Source organism: Diabrotica virgifera, chromosome 6 (genome assembly GCF_917563875.1).
Source record: "Diabrotica virgifera virgifera chromosome 6, PGI_DIABVI_V3a".
Classification (NCBI taxonomy): Eukaryota; Metazoa; Arthropoda; class Insecta; order Coleoptera; family Chrysomelidae; genus Diabrotica; species Diabrotica virgifera.
The window spans coordinates 229,310,206-229,334,836 of NC_065448.1; the positions used below are offsets into that span (position 1 = coordinate 229,310,206).

General features: G+C 32.0%; 1 protein-coding gene across 1 annotated transcript in view; it reads left to right on the top strand.

The window, feature by feature from the left end:
• Window positions 1-23,973, top strand: part of LOC126886778 (uncharacterized) — a 58,002-nt gene extending 34,029 nt beyond the window's left edge. Inside the window, exons 4-8 of the mRNA XM_050653810.1 lie at window positions 1,695-1,949; window positions 12,612-12,661; window positions 14,333-14,450; window positions 22,612-23,298; window positions 23,359-23,973. Coding sequence (XP_050509767.1) covers window positions 1,695-1,949; window positions 12,612-12,661; window positions 14,333-14,450; window positions 22,612-23,298; window positions 23,359-23,456 — 1,208 coding nt within the window. The 3' untranslated portion in view covers window positions 23,457-23,973. The remainder of the gene's footprint in view (window positions 1-1,694; window positions 1,950-12,611; window positions 12,662-14,332; window positions 14,451-22,611; window positions 23,299-23,358) is intronic.
• The last annotated feature ends 658 nt before the right edge of the window (window positions 23,974-24,631 follow it).

A 24,631-nucleotide genomic window follows, 5' to 3' on the forward strand; every position in this document is an offset into this window, starting at 1 on the left:
ATTTGTACTTGTGGCAAAATCGGAGATCTAACACATGTCATATTAGAATGCCATTTAAACATAAATAACATAAACGACCTTTATAGGGAATTAAAAGGTTTAAAATATTTTTTCCCAATAAACCTTAATACTTTAATATTTACAAATGATATGGAAACTCTTCATCTCATTTATAAACATGTTAAATTATGTAAATACAAGTTGTAAACGTAATATGTAATAAATAGCCATAATTTGTTAATGTGGTTTGAAAAAATTAAAAAATATTTATATAAAAGGAGCATAATAAAATAATCACAAAAAAAATAATAAATAAAAAAAAGAAAAAAAAATAGAAACAAAAATAAAAAAGAATAGAAAAAAAAGAAGTAAAAAAAGTGTTTCGCACAAATTAAAATATATATTAAAAAACACACTAAAATAATTAAAAAAGAAACAAAATAAAAAAAGCTACACAATGTACCAATGTATCTATAAAAATAATATTGTAGAATGTATTTATGTTATAAGAAATTTATGACTATGAATCTGCAATCAATCACAAACAAGTCTGGCTAATTGGCTCTGCCAAAGCCATTTTTCCAAAAAAAAAGGACTTTGAGGGTTACATTTTCTCCAACCTAATTTTTGATTATTGGAATTTTGCTATTTTTGGCAATTTTCACACGTATTATCGATAGTTTTTATTATAATAATATATGTTATGAGTATTTTAAAGATATAAAAACTGGTGTGGAGAAAGAGGATAAAAATGAAAAGGTGATGGTTTAAAAATTATGATCTTATTGTAAATATCTTTGCCGTAAATTCCGGTCAACTTTGTCCGGTCGTATCTCAAGAACCACTCGTCATAATTAAATATTTTTTCTTTAAAAGAAGCGTCCTGCTGCTGTTTTTCGAATACCGTTTTCACGATTTAATTTAGTTTAATATTTCTCGAGATATTCTATTTGTTTATAAGCCAAAAAATTGTTTATAATTTTAAAATATTCCTGAGGCCGCTTAGATAGTCCAATTTCAATTCTGTAAACTAAATTAGATAGGTATAGTATCCTTTTATAAAAAAATCATAGCGATTCTTATGTATCATAATTATTGTCGTTATTATAGCGCCCGTAAATTTTTAGTTAACAATTCAATTGTTGCTAAACTGTTCATTCAATTTCTATCGGCTTCTGGAATTATAATCTATATGAAAAGGGCTTTTACATTACCAAGTTAATTAATTATTGATTAACAATTACTTATCTAAAATTTTAGTTGAAAATTATAGATTTTGTTGGAAAAACCCGTTTTTTCCGGGGAAAGTTTTTATCGAAGTGAATCGAGAAAAACACGTCTCTATGCAAAATTTAATTGCGGTGAATTTTTATTTGAGTAGTTTTGGTGTAAAGCTAAAATCTTTGGAGTTATAGAGCCAAAATTGAAAGAAACGCGATTTTCGGGCGCCATTTTGTTTATAAAACAAGTAGCATACTTTCTGCGGATTTTGCATACCTATATTATTAATACATACAATAATAAGATTCAATCCCATCAATAAAATTGCTGGTAAATAACTTTTCCCAAAAAGGGCCTATTCTCCGATAATCAGCCCAGACTACTATCCTAGAGACGGTGTTACCTGTTTTGTTAAGCACCCTGTATGTATAATATTTTAAAAATCTATAATAAAATATTCTTGTTTTTTATAGATAACAGCAGCTGCTATTATACAAGTGCAATAAGGACATGGATAAATGGTGGATTTTATTGGTACGACCAAACTAGACTAAGCTTTAGGAATTTTGGAGAAAACCTGCCAAACAACGCAATTGATCCTAAAACAAGACTAGGTTTTATTGTAGCTGTAAGGAGTAATGGAACAGACTTATTTTGGGAAGACATAGACTCTTCAACCAAATGTAAAGCTATATGTGAAAAAGAATCTCAGCGAGAGATGGATCCAGGTGAGCAACAAATTATTCATCATCATCATCATCATCATTATCATTATAATTTATCAACCTCTCGTATCTACTGTTGCATGTAGGTCTCCTCCATATTCTTTCATTGTTCTTCATCTTGTTCCTTCTGTATTCGTTTCCCATAGTCCAGTCGGGTTAGACGAATAACAGGCCTAACCTTGCATTAGAAGCTGCCCCAAATTTTATTTTTCTAGTTTTTAGGTGGGGTCAATAGTAGTGTAAATTTAAAATCTCGACTGAATTCCGCTGTTGCGTTAGCCGCCATCTTGATTTTAAACGAGAACCGTTTTTGCTCAATAGCTCCGCCATTTTCAACTTTTCGACAAAAAGTATAACAACCAAAATTGTTGAAAATGTGATTTTCTATCATTTCTACTTACACAAATTTTTGTGTAATTGAGTTATGGCGGAAAATAGTGACAGTTATTGCATAATTATTGAATTATCTCGTTTATTATTAGTTTTACGACAAAAATGGTCCTATACAAAAACAGAAAGAATTAAATTCTACATAATTTTGATTTATGTTATTTTTTTGCTAAAGTTATTATTTAAGGTAGTACGTATGCGGTAAAGGCGCGAGCGTAAGACCTGATTGATTTTGTAGCAATTGTTTTTGTTCAATATCTACGCCATTTTCAACTAAAATTGTTCCAAACATGATTTTCTATAATTTTTTTTAACAAATTTTTTCATGCGGTTGTTATTTACCGAGTTAAGTGGGAAAATAATAAAAAGTGGTGAGGGAAATATAATAATTACTAAATTGAATCTTGTTTCCGAGCTGCCCCAAATTTTATAATTCTATCCTTTGGGGGAGATCAATAGTTGTGTAAATTTAAAATCTAGACTGAATTCCGCTGTTGCATTAGCCGCCATCTTGATTTTAAAGGAGAACTGTTGTTGCTTAATATCTTCGCCATTTTCAACTTTTCGACAAAAACGGTAGGAACTAAAATGGTTGGAAACGCAATTTCCTACGATTTCTTTGCCACAATTTTTTTATGCGATTGACATTCTTCAAGTTAAGGGGAAAATAGTGGAAGGGGGAATTGTCTCATTTATTATTAACTTTACGACAATTGTACGTAAACAAAAATTAAGAGAATTATATTTTATATGTACAATTTTTGAAACTTCCAATGAAACACCAACCAAACTAAGTACATAAAAGATATAAATAATAACTTATATGCATTATATTCACTTAATTTTACTAACTAGCGGATTTTATTGGTTGAATTTGTCTGTCGATAATTAAGTTTCATGTCAGCTAACTTATTTGATTATTTCAATATTTTTTTATTTTTAATTTTGGACCATGTTCGGGGAATTTCCCCATTACCCTCTTCCCCTCGTAGGCACGCCACTGTGTATCTCGAAAAGTTGTAGTAAATCGTAATTGCAACAATTTCAGTTCTTACACTTTTTGTCGAAAAGTTTATAATGGCGGATATATTAAACAACAACCATTGCTACAAAATCAAACAGGTCTTACACTCGCACCTTTACCGCATACGTACTACCTTAGATATTGATTTTATCAGAAAAATTAAAGAGACCAAAGTTGGGCAAAATTTAATTCTCATGATTTTTGTATGGGTTCAAATTTGTTGTAAAACTAATAATAAACGAGATAATTCAATAAATCAATAATTATTCTCTAACTGTCACTATTTTTCCCCCATAACTCGGAAAATATCGACCGCACGAAAAAAATTATAATTAACGAAATTATAGAAAATCGTATTTTCAACTATTCCAGTTTTGCTCCTTTTTGTCGAAAAGTTGAAAATGGCGGAGATATTGAGCAAAAATTGTTCTCATTTAAAATCAAGATGGCGGCTAATCCAACGGTCAAATTCAGTCAAGATTTTAAATTTATACTATCATTGAGCCCCCCTAAAGCTTAGAAAAATAAAATTTGGGTAGCTAGTAATGCAAGGTCAAATGTTATCCCGACTGGGCTACCACTGTTATTCTTAAGTCATCCATCCATCTTTTTGGTGGTCTACCTCGGTGTCTTTTATCCTCTCTAGGTTTCCACTCTATAAGTATTTTGGCCCACTTATTATTATTTAAACGTGCTACATGTGTATTCCATCTCCATTTAACTTGTTCAATTTTATCTATAACATCTGTCATTTTGGTCCTCTCTCACTATTCTATTTGGGGGTCTAGGACGTTTCATCGCCGCCAGTTCATCGCCGCCGTTTCGATGCCGCCAGTTCATCGCCGGCCGATTCATCGCCGGCCGTTTCGATGCCGCCGGTTCATCGCCAGTCAGTTAATCGCTAACTGATATATTTCCGAATTTTCGACAAATTTTCGACAGTTACATTTATTACATATTTATTTTTAGTATTAATTAGGAATTCTAGGAAATGCGAGATATGACCATCCCCGTTGACATACTTAATCTTTTAATAGACTTTTAAGATTTTATAATATAAAATATAATTTAACACTACAAATTTAATACTGTTTAGTATCAAATTTAGGGGAAGTAGAAATAGAACAGTAAATTAATATAATAATATTTTTTATCTATTTATTTGTCATAAGTTTTGAACTGAATTTAACGTCGTGTCGTGTCATCTTCCGTAATACAAGATCAACTGACGGCGATGAAACGGCCGGCGATGAAACGGCCGGCGATGAAATGGACTGGCGATGAACCGGCGGCATCGAAACGGCGGCGATGAACCGGCGGTGATGAAACGTCCCATTCCACCTATTTGGTACCATATCCATTCCTGATATTCCCAACATTGCTCTTTCCATTTTTGTTTGGGATATTCTTAATTTATTTGCAGAATATTTAGTCAAAGTTATGGTATCGGAAGTATATGTTATTACCGGCAGCATGCACTGGTTTTCTTCAAGCAAATCGGCCCATCCCAAGCCTATACAACGCGACGCTGGATCTCACAAGTTTGATTGTCTTTTCCTATTCTGATTTCATGCCCGAAATAGAGTAGCTAAAATCCTGATGTACTTCATGCCCACCTAATCATAACATCATTTGGAACTAAATTGGTCATGTATTTTGCTTTTTGAAAATTTTTGTTCAGACCTACATTGTTCTATTAGGGGAGTGCAATTAGAACGAAAAGATACAATGTTTCGGAAAAAATCAAACAAGGTTATATTTTTCTAAAACTTTTTTTGTTAGTTTATAAATATGTTAAAGTAAAAAGTTCTACTCACAAATTTCGCAGCTAATTGTTTATTAACTATTGTTTAAACAATAACAATTGTTTTGTATAAAAATAATGTTAAGAATATCGGTGAATTCAACATTTTGTTTTGATAAAAAAGTTTTTATTTAAGTTTTGATTATGCTGAACCCGAATCTGACATTACAATTTGCAAATTCAAAATGGCGGATTCAAAATGGCGGGTTTTTTCCTAAAAATCCTTAAAAAGCAGTTGTAAAATCTGATTTTTTTTTATAAAACGTGTTTGTTTACATATATGCGGATATTTTTTAGAGGTTGCTGAACCTGAATCAAATTTTGATAATTTAAATTATAAAATGGCAGATCCAAAATGGCGGATAACTTAAAAAATAGTTGTAAAATCATAATTTCTTTACAAAATGTATTTATTTCTACATATATTTATTTTTGAGAGCTTTGATAAACCTAACTTAAATGTTAACATTATAAACTATAAAATGGCGGATCCAAAATGCGGATTTTCTAAAAAGAACATAAAAAAGAACATTTTTCTAAAACATTTATTGTCTTTATTTTTAACAGGTTGTTGAATCTGAATTAAAGATTAAAAATTTAAATCTCAAAATGGCGGATCCAAAATGGCGGATATTTAAATGAAAAACAAGTAGAATCCAATCAAACAAACATGGAATTTCATTCTTAAAAAAAAAGATAAACAAATAATTTTCACAATAATATTAAAAATTAAAATGTAGGTATTAGAAAGAAAGAACAAATTATTTAAAATTATCTCTTCAATATTCAAAAAATTGTTGCAATTGAATCATAAATAAAAAAGTTATTATTATGTAGTAAAAAGCTCTGCATATCCTAAAACTTTAAATCCTTCACGCACTGCTATCTATAATGACAGTTTTCACAAACTAAAAACTTATAAGTACATAATATGACATAGAGTAGAAAAAGCACTTTTTATAATATCACGGTTTTGTTATTGTACATGTACATATTTATGTAGGACACAACATATTTGAAAAGAATGATTAACATATAAAATATGAATTTTTAGTAGGTGTATTAACTGTTATTTATAATTATGATTCCAAAAATTACACTAGTATAAAATAGTATTTTTTAAAATACCAAATACCACTGTTGTTTAAAATAGTATATATAATTTTAAGTATATAAAGTTTTAATTATTTATTAAAACAATTAAAAAAATACGCAACAGCAGGTTTCCAACTGGGGACCTCTCGATCTGCAGTCTAATGCCACTTAGGCACCATCAATTTGTAGATATCGATTTATTAACGTACTTTAAAATATCATTGCATTAGTCACATTTTTAAAATAGTTTGAAATTAAAAAAAAAAGATTTATCCATACAGCGTGATTGGTCAGTAAAGCTTTGTAAATCCGTTATAAGTAATAGAAGGTAATAAAAGTTAATAACAAAAATTGTAGCCAACTTTGATTACAGATTGATAATCAATAATCGTAAATTGTAAGTTTTAGACAATTATTCAGTTATGGCTTGCTTAAAATTTGGAAAGATTTAGACCCGTAATTATTAATAATTTTGCTCTGAAAAATGAAAATATCTCGAAAACTAATAAATTTACACATAGGGAATGTTATACAAAAATTATAGTATGGTAATGGTACTTTTTGATAATGATATAAAATACAGGGTGTTCTATTTAAAATTATTGAGAAAATAATGTACTTGCGTTTTAACTCACCCTGTATTAAATATAAACAAAATTAGCAAAACAAATATTTACGAAAATTCTGACAATAAATAAAAAAATGTGACGTCAATAAATCACTGACCTTGTGCTTGCTTTTATTTATACAGGTAGTTAAACTTGTTACGATTTTCATATAAAATTGGTTATAACTTTGTAAATACCCCTTATAACATACCAAATCTTTATATTTTTGTAATCGAAAAGTTACGAATATTTCGAATATAAAATAAAATATAGGGTGTTCTATTTAAAAAAACATAAGTTTGGTCTGCCACTATGTTATCGAACACCCTGTAACATTCTAACTAGCTTTGTAATGTGAAGCTCAAAGTTCTCTAGAATTTTTGTTATTAAGTTTTATCGCTATCTATTACTATAACGGATCTACGGAGCTTCACCCCACTAATAATTAATCACCCTGTATAATAGCAGTTAAATATTGCATTGTTAGCTAGTTCTAAGCTATCCTGAAAATTTCAGGTATCTAGGTAGCCTAGAACTATTTTTAAAATGGATTACAAAATTAGCGGAGTCCGTGACACCAACCAAGCCAAGTATATAAAAAGGTTTTAAAAAGTTTTATCTTGTTTGATTTTTTCCGAAGTGAAATCTAAATGCCCTCCCCTATATTGCTTGTTTTAATTCTTGCATCATTTTGTGAGCTTCATTTAAGCTCTCGGCTATATTGACAATAAAATATAATCTGCAAAGCGCAAGTGGCTCAGATATTCACATCAATATTTATTCCCCTTTTAACCAATCCAGTTTTTAAATGCATATTCCAGAGCTGCAGTAAATAGTTGGGGGGTGATGGTGTCGCTCTATCTGATTCCTCGCTGAACACACTATTATTTATTCTTTATTAGGCACTTTCGTACACCGTTTGGTAATAATATAAAAACGCTGGACGGAAAGGCCGCCCGAGAACTTTATCGTACCGATCTATTATCGTTATTGAAATGTTCGGCAAAAAAATACTTGGATGAACCCAAAACAAATCTTTATTTGACTGCATATCAAATACAACTGGTTAATTCTTTTACTTGTAAACTAACTAAAATATAATACGGTAATTAGCAATACATGAGCGTCGTGAGTGGGGTTTATAATTACATGGCTAATACATTACAGTTATCGTACTAGATACTGGCATTATATAAAAATTACAAAGTTACTCGTTATTTTGATATTTTAGAAACACCTTGTATACTTGAAAACATTTTATGGTTCTTACGCATCATTAATTCCTGCATTTGAGAAAATGTTCGATGCCATATTTCGGGAACACACTATAGATTATTGCATAAATCAATAGAATATTAGTCATACTTTCATTTCAAATTAGTTCATTTTTCTGAGAAATTAATAGTTTACAATATTTGCATTTAAGTATATTTCTATTACGCCAGTCAATGCGCGAGATTAAGAAGAAGATACTACAACCGAATTCTATCCTACTGCATGGATTTTAATGAAATTTTGGTAGTAGCCCAATCTCCTAATTCAAAGTCTATCCTATATAATGTACTATGGCGCTTTTATCATGGGAGCGGTTCCCACCACTGCTCGGGGGTAGACCATTTTTATCTTCGAACTGCATGAAGCAAAAGGAAGAATTTTAACAAAATTTAAAATTGCGCTCTATAATTTAATCTTATCTTTTTCAAAAACCTTTCATTTTAAAACCGTCCAACTTTTTGAAAGTAGAAATACCACTATATTAAAAGGTATTGCACAAGAAAAACAATGCATTTCAATTCTGGTGGATGAGGGGTTAAATGTATGTACTTCTCATTTTTCCTTAAAGTACATTAGTCATATATTTTTTGCACCATATCTCGCTTAGTTTGAATGTAAACGACATTTAACGGTGCTTTTTTTAAAGGCCTCTTCAAACACTACAAAAGCATGAGCACTTTGAACATGCACCAAAAATCCAACTCTTTTTACCTACCATATATCTTTTTGTATTATAAATAGAAAATTTACGAAGGAACGAATCTCTTTGTTATTTATAATCTAAAAAAAATTGTATAGTGTTTTTAGTTTGATGCATAGTTTTTAAGGTATTCACAAAAAACCGTCCGAAAACGTGTCATTTTTAAATGAAAATGGCCAATTTTCAACTACGCATAACTCAACAAGTATTGAATTCTCAAAAAAAAGTATAGACCAGTTATTGCTTAAAAATAGGTTCTATAGCCACTTCCATGCTTATTTTGACCAACATATTTTCCACCCCCTTGAAGGGGTGGGGATCGCCCCAAGATAAAAGATCCATAGTATATTGGGTAGATTTTGTTTCTTGAGCTATTCCCTACTTGCTGTAAAAATATCACGTACATCGATGTAGTAAGATAGAATTTGGAGCGAAATACCCTCATTGACTGCCCTATAATAATGCTCTGCTATGATCGCGTGAGAGATAAGAGGGACACACACAAGATTCTAGCAAAATTTCTATTTTCTGTAACTTTTAAAAATTTTGAGTCACAGCAACGAGTTTTATGCCATTGGAAAGGTAATTTTGCATTATTTCAAAATATGTAAAAATATACAGGGTGTATTTAAAAAATTAAGATATTTTTTGCATTTCCGGTTAAACGGGAAGCTATATTACGGGTAGAATTTATTGTGAAAATAGATAATAAAGTACTTTATATGTCTGCCAAATTTCAAATTTTAGTTTCTATTACAGAGGAAGTTAAGGGCACTCTAATCTTTTTTTATTAAAAATTCATAATTTCCCTCCTATGGGGAGTTAAGAAATTTGCCCCACGTTATTCAATTTACCGATAGAATGTCAAAAATATATCAAAAAATAAACAAATTCCTTGTAGCCATTTTTGAGCAAATCTAGTTCAAGATTATGTCAAATTTTGACCCCTTAAATATAGGCAACCCATAACTTTTTCTGAAAAACAATAATATTCTTCTTATAGCCCCATCTCTAGGCTATATAAATGATTTTTTTAAATTAAATTTATCTTAAACAATTTTTTAGATAGGTAGCGAAATGTGTCGGGTGGGCGGTCGGCCATGCTGGCCGCCATTTTGGATTTGGCAATGTCAATTTCCGTATTTCTATTTACCTATCGATAAGCTAACTTTGAGTTAAATTTCATTCGTTTCGGTCAAAATTGGCAAAAATGGGCCCTTAATAACCCCCCTATTTCGGCCCCCCTTTGAGAGGTTTTCTTTAAAGCTTAGTTTCTCGACAAAATTCTCTTAAACTTACTCATACCAAATTTCATCGAAATCGGTCCAGTAGTTTTTGCTGGGCAGTGGCGACATTCGCACGTATGTACATACGTACGTACCATTCTTCCGACATGTTTTTGTATTTGATTTTTAGACTCAGGGGGACTCAAAACGTCGAAAAAAAGTGAAATCTGAAAAAAGAATTTTTGCACGATCCTATAACTTTATCTATTATACTCACTATATACTCATTATATACTCACTATATACTACTACGTATGTAGTACGATAAAGTAAAAAAGGGCAAATAAAAATAGATATAGTCCATGTGGTGAGACCGCTCCCGTCTGAAAAAAATTTCTGATTCAGTTTCTTTGTGGATTCCTATTCAAAAATGTCCCCTTTAAACAAATCTGAAGGGTGCCTGGCGGAGTTTTTGGGCAGAAATTGTTTAATCAATTTTTTTAAACAAATACAAAAGATCATGTTTTTCTGCTCTGAAACATACATTTTTAGATTTTTTGGGTCAATCTAAATAAGAAAGGTATCTTGTAATTTTTCTCAAAAATTAATAGTTTTGGAGTTATAGGTGGTTTAAAATCTGAAAAATGCGAAAATACGCATTTTCCAGGCTTAATAACTCATATTTAAAGTAGTATTTTTGAGGTTTCCAGATACCTAGATTGAAGACTGAACATTCAGCTTCGAGATTCTGAAGAGTGACCGAGTCTAATTTTAATTTATACCGTTGTTTTTTAATTGTTAAATATGCGTGTTTATCCGATTTTTTTGCCGTTGCGGCGCGCTAATTGATTACAAATCAAATCATAACATCAACGTTAAAAAGGGAATCATTAAATCCTTATAAGCTAGAGCCAAAATTACTTGTTCTAACGAAAATTCATTTTTAGAAGAAAAACAATTGTTAACATCTGTTTTATTAAAAAATGATTATCTCATATCGTTTATAAATAAGGAATTGTCAAGATTGGATCGAATGGACAGAACAACTTAGAACGGGATCCTACAACATTCACAAGAAATAATACGAGGAAAATATCAATACCATATGTAAAAGGACTATCCGAGAAACTTAAAACAATAGGAAATAAATTCAACATATCAACAACATTAAAAACAACAAACACATTGAGATCTATTCTATCTAAAACTAAACCTAACAATGAACAAGAAAGAACAAAGAATTGTATTTATAAAATACCTTGTGAATGCGAACAATTTTATATAGGTGAAACGTCAAGACCATTAGACGTTAGAGTAAATGAACATCAGTCTTATATAAAAAATAGAGAATTTGATAGATCTCAAATATGTCAACACGCATGGGATAATGAACATAGAGTTCAGTGGAGAGATTCAAGTATAGTCCTAAAAGAAGCAGATAGTAAAAAGAGGAAAATCAAAGAAGCGGCTCTAATTATGCTAAATGAAACCAATTGTGTCGCAAATTCCTCGGTAGAATGCAGTAGGATGTGGTTACCCATATTAAAGGAGGAAGTCAATAGAAAGAAAATACCACAATTAGTAAATCAGTAACATATCGGGTATGTACATTTAGTATTTTAGTATTATTTAAAATATCAAGTCAGAATTTGGTATTAGTTTTGAGAGTAAACTAAATGTAAACCCAAATACTTACGATGTCGGGATAGTATCACGAGGTTTTTCCTGGTTTTCCCTCGTGATTTACTGTGGAATCTCTAACGCGAGAATTTCAGTGCCACCGTTGCATTTGGTTGTCTTTTTAAAGACAGATCACATGCTATGATTTTTTGTGGCGGATATTCTTGAGTTGGGATTGATTTCATGTAATCAAATGAACTATCTTTTAGTAAAGTCGTCCCAGGAACGCAACTCATCAATATTGGCAATATCATTTTAAAGTCGTCTACTTTAAAATGTATAATACGTGTCTGAATTGCAGATATAAATGAGTCAGATTAAATAAATTATTAGAAGAATTTTTTACTAAGCGACAACATTTTTGTTTATTTAGTATTATTTTGTATTTTGACAACGACACCCGACTTGTACGTCGAAACGTTAATAAAATCATTTTTAGGTAAAATTGTGGCTTATTTCCCATTTGAATATACTTGATTAACTCAAAAATACTAATCTGAATATGACTTTTTAAGCCTCGAAAATGCGTATTTTCGCATTTTTTAGATTTTAAATCGCCTATAACTCGAAAACTATAAATTTCTGAGAAAATTTACAAGATACCTCTCTTGTTCAGAATGACCCAAAAAACTGAAATATATGTTCCTGAGTAAAAAAACGTGATCTTTTGTATTTGTTTAAAAAAATTGTTTAAACAATTTCTGCCCAAAAATTCCGCTCGGTACCCTTCAGATTTGTTTAAAGGGGATATTTTTGAATAGGAATCCACAAAGAAACTGAATCAGAAATTTTTCCAAACGGGAGCGGTCTCACCACATGGACTAATAGCATTATTTTGGATCTAAAAAATATTGGTTTTCCAGGTCCACCGGAACCTCCTTTTCCTGACCGTTTAAAATTCCAACCGTATTTGGTAAGTTAGAAACCCTACTCACTAATACACAGTACGTACTATACAGGATGTAACAAAAATGCAGGTCATAAATTAAATCACATATTCTGGGACCAAAATCCATTTTTCCAATATATCGAAAACTTTTGTAGATTTTTTATTGAAAATGGACATGTGCCGTTCTTTGGCAGGAACATCTTAAAAAATATAGTGAGATTTGTGCACCCCATAAAAATTTGTTCCCTTAAACTTTTGTGTAGGTTCTAATTAAATTATGTTTGTAGTACCATTAGTTAAACACAATGTTTTTTAAAACTTTTTTGCCTATTAGTACTTTTTCTATAAGTCAGTGTTTATCCACATACTTTGAATATTCGTCGAATCAACCACATTTTGGATAAATACGATTATTATCTTAAGGTGATACAGTAGCGATCAACAGGTAACCAAAACGCTTTCCAAGATTGCGGCTGTAATTTTGAATATTTTTTCGAGATATTTGGCACACGTATTCGTAATATAATAAAGAATGGCGGTACAGAGCCCAATTAAAAAAATATATTAATATGTGGAAATTGCCCTGTAATTAAATACACTATTAAAAAAACGAGCCAGTACCGCCCTTAAGAAGAACAAAAAATACACTTTCTTCAAATAAACTTTTTTATCCGATGCCTAAATTTTGTCACATTTTGGAACTACTAATGAAATAAAACATTTTAGTAGTTCCAAAACGACACAAAATCTAGGCATCGGATAAAAAAGTTTATTTGAAGAAAGTGTATTTTTTTGTTCTTCTTAATGGCGGTACAGGCTCGTTTTTTTAATATTGTATTTAAGTACAAAGTAATTTCCACATATTAATATATTTTTCAAATTGGGCTCTGTACCGCCATTCTTTATTATATTACGAATAAATGTGCCAAATAACTTGAAAAAATATTCAAAATTACAGCCGCAATCTTGGAACTCGTTTTAGCTACCTGTTGATCGCTACTGTTTCCTCTTAATACGAGACCTGTTAATAATCTGAAAATGTATTTATAATATACATTTTCAGGTATGTTTCGAAAAATATCAAAAAAGAAACCACACCTCTATAAACGGTGGCTTATAAAAAAATAATAAGAGGAAAAAGTGTTAAAAACACTGTGTTTAACTTATGGTACTACAATAATAGTTTAATTGGAACATATACAAACATTGGGGGATTTCAAGGAACAAAACCCCCATAGAATTTTTATGTAAACATGTTACAAAAGATTTGTAACTCCTACAATAATTTAATTGAAACGTATACAAAAGTTTGGGGGTTTAAGGAAATAAAACCCCATAAAATTCTTGTGGTGTATACAAATTTCACTGTTATTTTTTTAAGATATTCCTGCCATAAGAATGCCTCACGTCAATAACAAATTCCTAATAGTTTCCGATTTATTGAAAAAATTCCATTCTTATTTTGTAAATTCAAAGGGCTGTAACTTTTTATGTGCACATATGTACTAAGGTAAGTTAAGTTCAATCGAGCTATTTTTGGTCCCAGAATATGTGATTTCATTTTTTGTCACATGTATTTTTGTTACACACTATATATTCTGTATTCTGTAAATCAAATGAATTAGGTACTATAAATTTACATAAAAACCAAATAACTTGTTTATCTTTTTCATACTACTAATAGATTTTTTTTAGATAACGGGAAAGAATCTAACACACCTTATTTGTCAGTATAACGCTGACAATCGAACACCTGTGTATATTAGAGGACAAAAACAGATGGATGACATAAAAACGATTTGTAAAGCAAACGGTGAGTATTATTAGCTTAAGTACTAGTCCTGTCGCCAGGGAGGGTACAACGGCCTCCTTTATTCAGATGGACTTACCCAAGTTTTTTTTACGTATTTGGACCCGTAGAACACGAATTTTTTTGGGTAACAGTAGATCCGGATGTCGATAAGATTGTTATAAACAAAGAACTTGAGAAATCACATAATTTAGATTTTTCGCAAAACAAAACATTTTTTTGTATCTTTTGGGCCATTCTAGCAAAAAATGTTCTGACAAGTTTTTTCGTAGGATGCATAGTTTTCGAGATAAACGCGGTTGAACTTTCAAAAAATCGAAAAATTGCAATTTTTGAACCCGAATAACTTTTGATTAAAAAAGAAAATAGCATTTCTTCTTACCGCATTTTAAAGTTCAAGACAAATTATATCGGTTTTAAGTATTTGTACTGTTAAAAATTTATTTTTTTATTGTTAGAAAAAGCTATAAATAAATAGTATTTGAGTGATGGTTTCAATGATCTCCCATTTAAAATCTAACGAGTAGGTAAAATCTCCAATGCGTTAAATGTCCACGGTGAACACTATGTGTTTATAGCTTTGTTTAACAATAAAAAAATAAATTTTTAACAATGAAAATAATCAAAACCGATATAATTTGACTTGAAATTTCAAATACGGTAAGCAGAATTGCTATTATATTAAATAAAAAATATTCGGTTTAAAAAATTGCAATTTCTCGATTTTTTTAAAGTTCAACCACTTTTATCTCGAAAACTATGCACCCTACGAAAAAACGTGTAAAAATATTTTTGCTTAGAATCACCAAAAAAAAAAATCAAAAAATTGTTTTAATTTGCGAGAAATCGCTGTTATGTATTTCCTCAAGTTCTTTGTTTATTTATAACAATCTTATCGACATCCCGATAAACTATTACCCAAAAAATTCGTGTTCTACGGGTCAAAATACATAAAAAACTTGAGTAAGTCCATCTGAATATAGGAGACCGTTGTACCCCCCTGGCGACAGGACCTATACAGGAAGCTACCTGTTATATCTGGATAATTTATAAATTCAATGTGGTTTCTTTCTTTATATTGATTTGTGACAACTGAATTTTACAGAACAACTTTTGACGATAAATAATATTTTCAGCGCATTAAAACCACTAAAAAGCTGTTCATTAACATCATGATTTATAATAGTAAATGTGGATAGGAGTAAACTAAATACACAGATTCACACCCAAGAAAGTCATAGAAAAATCACCAAAATCACCAAATACATCTTTTTTTTTTTTTGGTTCATCATGTCGGCCTTCGACGGTAATCCATAAATATACTCACGGACAAAAATATTGCATATTTTATCTTCAATCGTTATTATCTGTTGCTTATTCAGGTATTAATATTTAATACTTCTTTAATACGGTTGTGATATGCAAATTAAATTTGGTAAGTTTTAAGAGGTAGTTATTTTGCATTTTTTGTCATAAAATTAAGAATAGCATTATGTTGTTTTATATGCCATTAGAGTGAAAACTTAGTCTTTTTGCTAGCAGTTGCCGCTTGGGCATATATGCCATTTCGTTCGTTGCAATCCGGCACGCCACGCTGGGGTTTGTTTTGGTTGGATCGGGGAGAGCAGCATATGTGCCTCCTGATGAGAGACTAATAAGTTTCGAAACCGGTAGGGGTGCTTGCAGCACTCTCTGATTGGACTAGAGTATGGTTCGGCTGTGTTTTCGTTTTGCAACGAAATTGAAAATGGTTATTCATTTTTGACTTACATTTACTCTGTGTGGAGTATGAAGGGAACCATTCTCGTTGGAACTTTACCGCGCTGAGTAGATGGGACGTGAATTGTAAATTGTTGAATTCCCTCATCTTCCTCAGTCTCACCATCCGTATGGCTTGCAAATTGTAGAAGCCTCGGAGGTGTAACCAGAGAAGGTTCCCATTGTTTTCATTCTGGTGGGATGTAGAATAGCATTATGTTGTTTTATATGCCATTAGAGTGAAAACTTAGTCTTTTTGCTAGCAGTTACCGCTAGGGCATCTATGCCATTTCGTTCGTTGCAATCCGGCACCGCACGCTGGGGTTTGTTTTGGTTGGATCGGGGAGAGCAGCATATGTGCCTCCTGATGAGAGACTAATAAGTTTCGAAACCGGTAGGGGTGCATGCAGCACTTTCTGATTGGACTAGAATATGGTTCGGTTGTGTTTTCGTTTTTCAACGAAATTGAAAATGGTTATTCGTTTTTAAAAATTTTATATTCACCATTGGCGTAAATTGTATATTAAAAAAACCCGCAATAACTATCTTTTAAAATCTACCAAATTTGATTTGTATATTTATATCAACCGGTTTTAGAGCAATAAATAAACCGTCAGTTTAGCAGAAAAATTTTAACACCCCGTATTTCTGAAACGAAGCATTTCCTGATATATGTTTATAAAGCAAGCGGTCATTATTTTTTGATCCAAAATTACCCTTTATAGTTTGTCACACTTGTTTAGAAACACCCCGTATTGATAAATAGCATGGCTAGTTGTTAAGATCCCTAACTTTTTTGTTATCCAACATAAGCGAATAAATTAAAAAACAGAATGTTAAGAAAACCTGAGGCTATAGTTGGGTTCTAATTTCAATATTTTATAAATGCTAGAATATTCCGCAGGGTTACGCGAGCTTTGAGGAAAAATCACAGTTTGATTGGTACACCCGGTATACAATGAAAATTTACCTGTCTGGCAACAATATTATTACTGCGATATTGTTAAAAAATAAGGCTATAACATAATATTAAAAAAAATACCTAAATCGGACAACAGGTTTAGGAAATTTGAGACATCAAAAATGACTGAAGGAGAAAGGTCTTTTTCTAAACTTAAATTGATCAAAAATTATCTGCGCTCAATAATGGGCCAAGACAGATTAACGAACCTGGTTTTAATAGAGAAGAAAAGCAAGTAAAAATAGATATCACCGAAGTAATAAAAACTTTTGGCAACTTAAAAGCTAGAAATGTTGACTTTCATGTAGTATAGTGTAATATGATTGATCTTTTTTGAATAATGAAACCATGTTTTTTAACCCTGTAACCGTCACACATTAAATTCATTGAAATAAAATTCTAAAAATTCGTGTGGGCGTTTTTTAAGCGGCTATGAACGTATCAGTGGGGTTGGTATATGTAATTTTTGTATAAAAAGTGGAGTTTGAAAACGTTGCCCTCAAGTAACATTGTCCATTAGTGGTAAAATGAGAACGTTACTCCAAAGCAACAATATCAGATTGAGGTTAAAATTTTTGTATTGTGCAAACGAGGAATTACCATTAACAAAAGCAATTTTTTTAGGCCTTACAATATGTCAAAAAAGCTACAAAAATAAGCAAATACGAACGTTATTACTTACACAGTTACACGAAAAAAACAAAGATAAAAATTTATGGAGAGTTATGGAAATTAAAGAAACAATTCTTGCCCGGTGTAAAACATAATCTCTTGTCACATTTTTGACACATAATTGTCGTGTAGCCATTCTTGCAAAAGCGGCATCTTCCTTTTGGTCCATAGATGGGTCAGTGTCCTGTGTGTGAAATATTCCATTGGTGATAAAATTTCAGTTATTTCAGATGGAGGTAAATCTGGAACATCATTTGTAGGTATGTCTTCTTCTGACAAAGTATATGTTACTACTGGTTTATTTCCTTTTTTGATCTTCTTGGGTTGTGGCTTTTCCAAAGCTATTTCTTCCTGTTTAATATCAGTTTCTTCTATTACCAACTCCACATATTTATTTCTACCTATTTGTATTTCATCATATTCATCTCCCGAATCTGCAACTAGACACTCATCCAAATGCTTACTTTCGATGCCCTCATCATCGGATATTCTCTCTGTGTCTGATACATCTGCTCTAACAGGAACTATGTAGCTCGTTTTTTTTTTCATAAAACGTAACAGAGGGTTAACCCATCAAGAACGGAGTTTAAAAATTTTTGAAATTAGACTAATTTTAAACAAATTTATTAAGTAAATTATTAGTTATGCATAAAACAACAAGAAATAATTGTGTATTTTATTTATTTTTCTCAAAACAATATGTTGCCATATGGCAACGCTAGTCTCCTGTAGGATCAAAAAATAAGCACATGCCAAAAAATATGAATTTATTTTAATTAGTTACAAAAGTAAATTTTAAATTAAAATCGTGTGTGAAAATTAACGTTGCAGCTTATACATAGTCCAACCTTGCATTTAGTACACATTGTGCTCATGATGGATTTGCAGTTTTCAGCGGCACATCTCTTCTTTTTTCCATCAGGGGTGTTTGTTAATAAATGTCCTATATTGTCAAAACGCACGTCATCGGAAACTCTGCTAAACGATCTACTGGAGATACTTAAACTTGGACGACCTCCCTGCCTTGCCGGATTCTGTACCCTTGACAAATATGTTTTCACAATATCTCGCTTGAACTGAAGCTGCGTCATAGTATCACCTGATTTTCTTTTTAAATTTCAACTGTTTTGCACTGAACAATCAATTAACCAAGTAAAAACGCACCACCACCATTTTTTTCCACGGATTCCTATACGATATCTGGATATGTTTTCATCCATAAGATCAGTGCCTCCCATTGCGCAATTATATTTTGCAATAACTTGAGGACTGCCTATCTGTATGTTCTTTTTATCAGCCTGGGAATATCGCTTTACTTTATTCACAGGTGAAACCCCATATAAGGTTGATGCGACGGTCACTATGCTGTTATCTGCCCACCTTACTAATATTATCCCGTTTTCCTGTTCAACTGCTGAATCAAACTCACCTCTTTTCTTTTTTTTTTTTCATCTCGGCCTTTGACATCAGAGGGCAATTTTTCGGTAGACGATTATCTCTAATGGTACCTGTAGCAGCATATCCCATTTGTTTTAGATGCCAAAGTAAACTGAAACCTGTAAAGAGATTGTCAAAGTACAGGGAATAGCGCAATTTTTGTTTGTCTTCGGGCAAATTTTTTAGCATGCAAGTTAAAGGAGAAGCTGCTTTACCAAACACTGGGTGATACTTAGGATTAATATTGGGATCAGTTCCTTGATATGGCATAAAATTTACTAAATAGTCAGATGTTGTGTTTAAACTCCAGACTTTATATCCAAACCTTATAGGTTTGCCCCTAATAAATTGTTTGCATGAATGCTTTCCATAATACTTTATCACGGATTCATCCTAGCAGAGTTCAGGAACATAATATTGCATAAACTTATGTTGTAACTTTTTAATTAGGGGTCGTAGTTTGGCAAATTTGTCACCAGGATTTAAATTGTCATTATCCTCCCAGTGGAAGTACCGGAAAATAGTCAGAAATCTGTCTCTTCGCATGGCTTCTTTGACCAACATGTTACCCATATCTCCAGAGGAGTCCCAATAAAATTTTTTACCAGGAAGAGTGTTGTAACCTGATAGAATTAGAATGGCAAGAAAAACTCGCATTTCTGCAATACTGGTGTTGAGATCGAAAATATTTGGCTATTTTGCATACCTTTCAGTTTCCGTTATCCAAAATTTTACTAAGTCATCGTCGAAAAACAGCTCGAACATTTCCGTAGGTGTTAAAGTTTTAAAGTTTTCATGAGTAGGTTGTGGAAAAGGTTTGATTGTTGCTTCAATATCGCCACGAATCCAAATTACTTTTGCCGAATCAACTTTTAAGTATTCTTCATTCTCGACACTTTCAAAATCTATCTCATTAAACAAATCATCTTTGATCCCCATTCGCTCTTCGTCTGTGTCATCCTTGCTGGAAAGAACAACCTCGGCCTGTGCGAGAAGTTGATTTCTTGACAAGTTATCGACAAGTCCACCACCGTCTTCCTCGCCAGAGTCCTCATCTGTCAGATCACCCTCTGGAGGCTCAATGTAGATTTGGTTCACGTCTATGTCATCATCGTACGCAATTTGTAATGCATCCTCAAGTGTGAAGCCTTTTCTAAAAAAAAACAGCATATTACAAAAGTCGGTAATAGCGCGTCCTAGCGTTGCCATGTGGCAACACTGATATTTAGGATGTAATATGACAAATAAAAACAAAAAGAATCAGTCTCACAATGTGAAGGATTTTAAACACGTTACTTTGACTTTATATTATATAAAAATCAAACACTTATAAGGAATTTTAATATTATTATTTTACTTACGCAAATCTAACGTACATCTTGAAGTAACAATTTCACAAACGCTGTCAGAAACAACTGATTTACGAAACTAATTTTGGATTTAGCGACACCATTAATTAGACAACCAATTTAACAACGTTAACGTAATAACTAGTAGCGCCATCTCGATTTTCAGTCTGAAATTTTCGTGTAAGGATTAATATTTTAAATAGTGTTTTGCGTTGCCATATGGCAACGCCAGTCTTTGATGGGTTAATATATAAATAAAGAAAGCAAACATAATTAGTTTTAGTTTTAGCGTACCTATAGCCTATATTATAATCTTCTGAAAAAAGGGGGCACAAAGATGAGTTCTGCGCCCCGGCGCCGTGTATGTTTTAGACGGCCCTGGGTTAGGCCGGGCCGAAAATTTTTTTTTTAATTTTTCTACACGGCTAGTTGCCAAAAGTTGAAACTAGTATTTATATAATCATATACCAAATTTGGGCCGGTTTAAAAAATATTTAACCGGGCACCCTGGCCCTTAAAAAATTTTTTCTTGGGTTGAAAATTGTTTACTTTTTCTTGCGCAAGGCTAGTTGCTAAAAGTTGTAACTAGTATTTATATGATCCTATACCAAATTTGGGCCGGCTTAAAAAGTAATTAACCGGGCCCCCCGGCCTTTAAAGAACTTTTATTTTGTTAAAAATGTTTGGAGTTATCAAAAAAAGCTTCTGTTATCATATTATATTTAAGCAAAAAAAGATAATACAGTCGACGGGAAAAAGTACTTACTATGAGTTAAGGAATACACACGGCAACTCCAGCATGAAAATAAAATATTAAACAAGTAAATTGAAGGGCTCTATTTTGGTAAAAGAAAAGATTAAACCATGGTCTTCAGAAACAAACCATGACCACACAAACGGTCCCTATTCATATTCTGAGCCGATTGGATCCCTTCTTCCCAATTACAAAAAAATGCCTATTTTTAAATTTAAACCCATGGAAGCTGTCCTGCCTCTTGTAAATGAAAATAATCTAGTTTCATATCAATAGTATTTGTTCAAACTATCTAAAGCAATAATTGGAGATGGAATATATTCTCAAAGTTTGGCAGAGAGAAGTTGGCATTCTCAGAGTTTATGTAGCTACAACTGATCCTTGTGAAAGCTTAAAGATTTTAGCTGATACATGATTTGTCAATACAAGTTCTCGTATGACGTTTCAGATAAAAACACAGCCAAGTTTGTAATATGGTGCCAGGCATCTATGGAAATTATTAATCCAGCCTAGGGATTACGTACACTCGATACGCATCGTATCCGCCATGTTTTCCCGTAAGGCGCTATGGGAAAACATGGCGGATACGATGCGTATCGAGTGTACGTAATCCGGGCCCAGGCCTCGAGAGATTTTCCGAATAATGCCTCATCAATTATCAATAAATTTATTCAAGACAATGCTTAATTTGCGCTTCCGGAAATCATTCAAACTTGTATGATACATAATAGATTCAGGTCAACGTATTAGAGATATTGCTGTCAAAAAAATTTTAAAATTTAGGAAGCCTGGTATAAAAATTGCATTTTCGTAGTATCCCAAATCCCTAAATCAATTTCGATGCAGAAGATTACACAGATCTCATAGACTGGATGAATAGTGCTGTAACAGATCCTCTAGTTTAAATCAGCATAATTTTGAGCCATTATTACTTGCTCGTCTGCAAAGGTGAGTGGTATCACCATTGTTCTACATTTTTGTTTCCATCTTTTTTCAAAGCACTTTCGAGGTATATTTTAAATAAAGAGGGGAACAGGCAACCTCCTTGTTATTCCGTTTGATGTTACAAATCCTGTTGTTATTTTTGTCTCTGTTTTTATTTTTGATTGTTATAGTTATAGTTATAGTTCTTACAGTCCTCAATGTCTTCCCCTCTCTTCCTCAAAAAAATGATATTCAATGTAGTCTAAGATTCTAAAATTTTACTTATTGGTAATTCCTTTTTTCTTACAGATGATAGATATCCGTATTACCTACCAATGGAGAGAAAAGATATAAATTCACCATTCATGTGGGATGACGGAACACCAGTAACTTGGTTCCCGAATTCGATTGGAAATTCTTCAGAAAAAAATTTGTGTATTCAAATTGTATATAAACCAGAACTGGACGCTATGGTATGGGAAGATGTTCCCTGTGATGAAGACAAACCTGTAATGTGCGGTGATAAACCGATTGATACTCCATCAACGCCTATCGATGAAACTACAATTGAAAAAGTGGCTTCTACAACACCATTAACTATTTTATCCACCACAATAGAAACACCAGACACGAGCAATACTGAAGTCGATGAAGATGCTACTATCTCAGGGAACGAGGCATCTAGTGGTTCTGCTTCTATTAATTCCAATGTTGAAGAAACGTCAGTGTCAGAAGAAACGCAATCTCCTAACATGCCACTAGTAACTCCAGAACCTACAACTGTAAGTAAACCAGAAACATCAGAAAGCATATCTACAGAGACAAAAAAGGACAATAGTATACCAGAAAGCGTAACATCTGGTGGTTTTGCTTCATCAGAAGGAGCTATAGCACCAAATATGCCACCAGAAACTCCTCCTAGTGGAGATGGTAGTATATCAGGAAGCTTACCAGCTAGTGGTTCCGGTTCGACAGGAAAACCGATAGATGTTTCAGGTGTGTATATAATGTTTAAGCCAGTTCCTTTATACTATTTAACGTATAATGTATTTTTAGGTGGTTCGACAGCAGGTGCAAAACAAAAAGGGAAATCGAAACGTTGCAAATGCAGAAACAGGAAGAATAAAAAAACACACATCGACACAGAATTTTAAATGTCACATTATACAGTACGTAAATCGTTCAGCTTATATACACAAATATTTACATACATTGTATTATATTGAAAAAATTTTGGCAACTGAGCTCTCTCGATGAAAATATGGTTGTTAGCCATAAGGGGCATTAAACTCAAAATTGACAAATCATTTTGACTGACACAAATAAACGTCAAAATATTACAATGTATTAGCTAAATATTTTTAGCCCAAAGGAATCGGAAAACTGTTTAGTTTTGAAATTAGTTTTTAAATAAAAAATATTTTAAACATTAAACTAAACTCATTAATCATAAACTTTGTTTTTGATTTATTTGTGGAGAGCCTTGCTTTAAAACTCACTCATTCTATTCGTTCTAACAGCTCTATTGAACCAAAAACTCGTACTCGAACAGAAGCTTCAACTAACACAGGTTAGCGCAGTTGTCACAATTCTCTCAATGTATATTCCCTATGTCCAGCAGAACAATTGACGTACTGTATCTGTACCTATAAATAAATAAAAATAAAAAATATTTTTTCTTTTTTATTCAATGGCGTTTTTTATAATTTTTGTTTTATTTGTTTCTCGGGTTAGGGTCAAAAACACTTTCTTAAATATGCTAGGTTTATTGCAGTTTAGACATTTCTATTAAAAATGTCGACATTTCTATAAAAAAAAATAAAAATAAAGCAAAAAAATGTATCTATGTGTCTATAAAAATAATATTGTAGTAGTTATGTTATGAAATAAGAAATTTATGACTATGAATCTGCAATCAATCACAAACAAGTCTGGCTAATTGGCTCTGTCAAAGACATTTTTCAGAAAAGGAAAGACATTTCTAATCCTGTTTTGCAAGCAATAAATTGAAAAAAAATTTATACTTACAATAATATTAACTGCAATAAAAACTTAGACACCAAAATTTAATAGAAGTCTTATAATTTAATAGGTGTCGAAATCAATGAGGGTTTTTAGAGTAATAGTGTATTTTAAAGGCTAACCGATTTCGGCACTCTGGTGCACCGTAGTATAGGAGCATTCGTAAATATGCGAGCGGCCCTATCTAACGATTCTCTAACCCCAGAGTCATCATTTGGTCTCCCCATCTAGTTGGAGATCATTACATGGTAAAGCAGTAGGACCTAATGGAATACTTGGATGTCTCTCAACGAGGAAGGAGCTGACA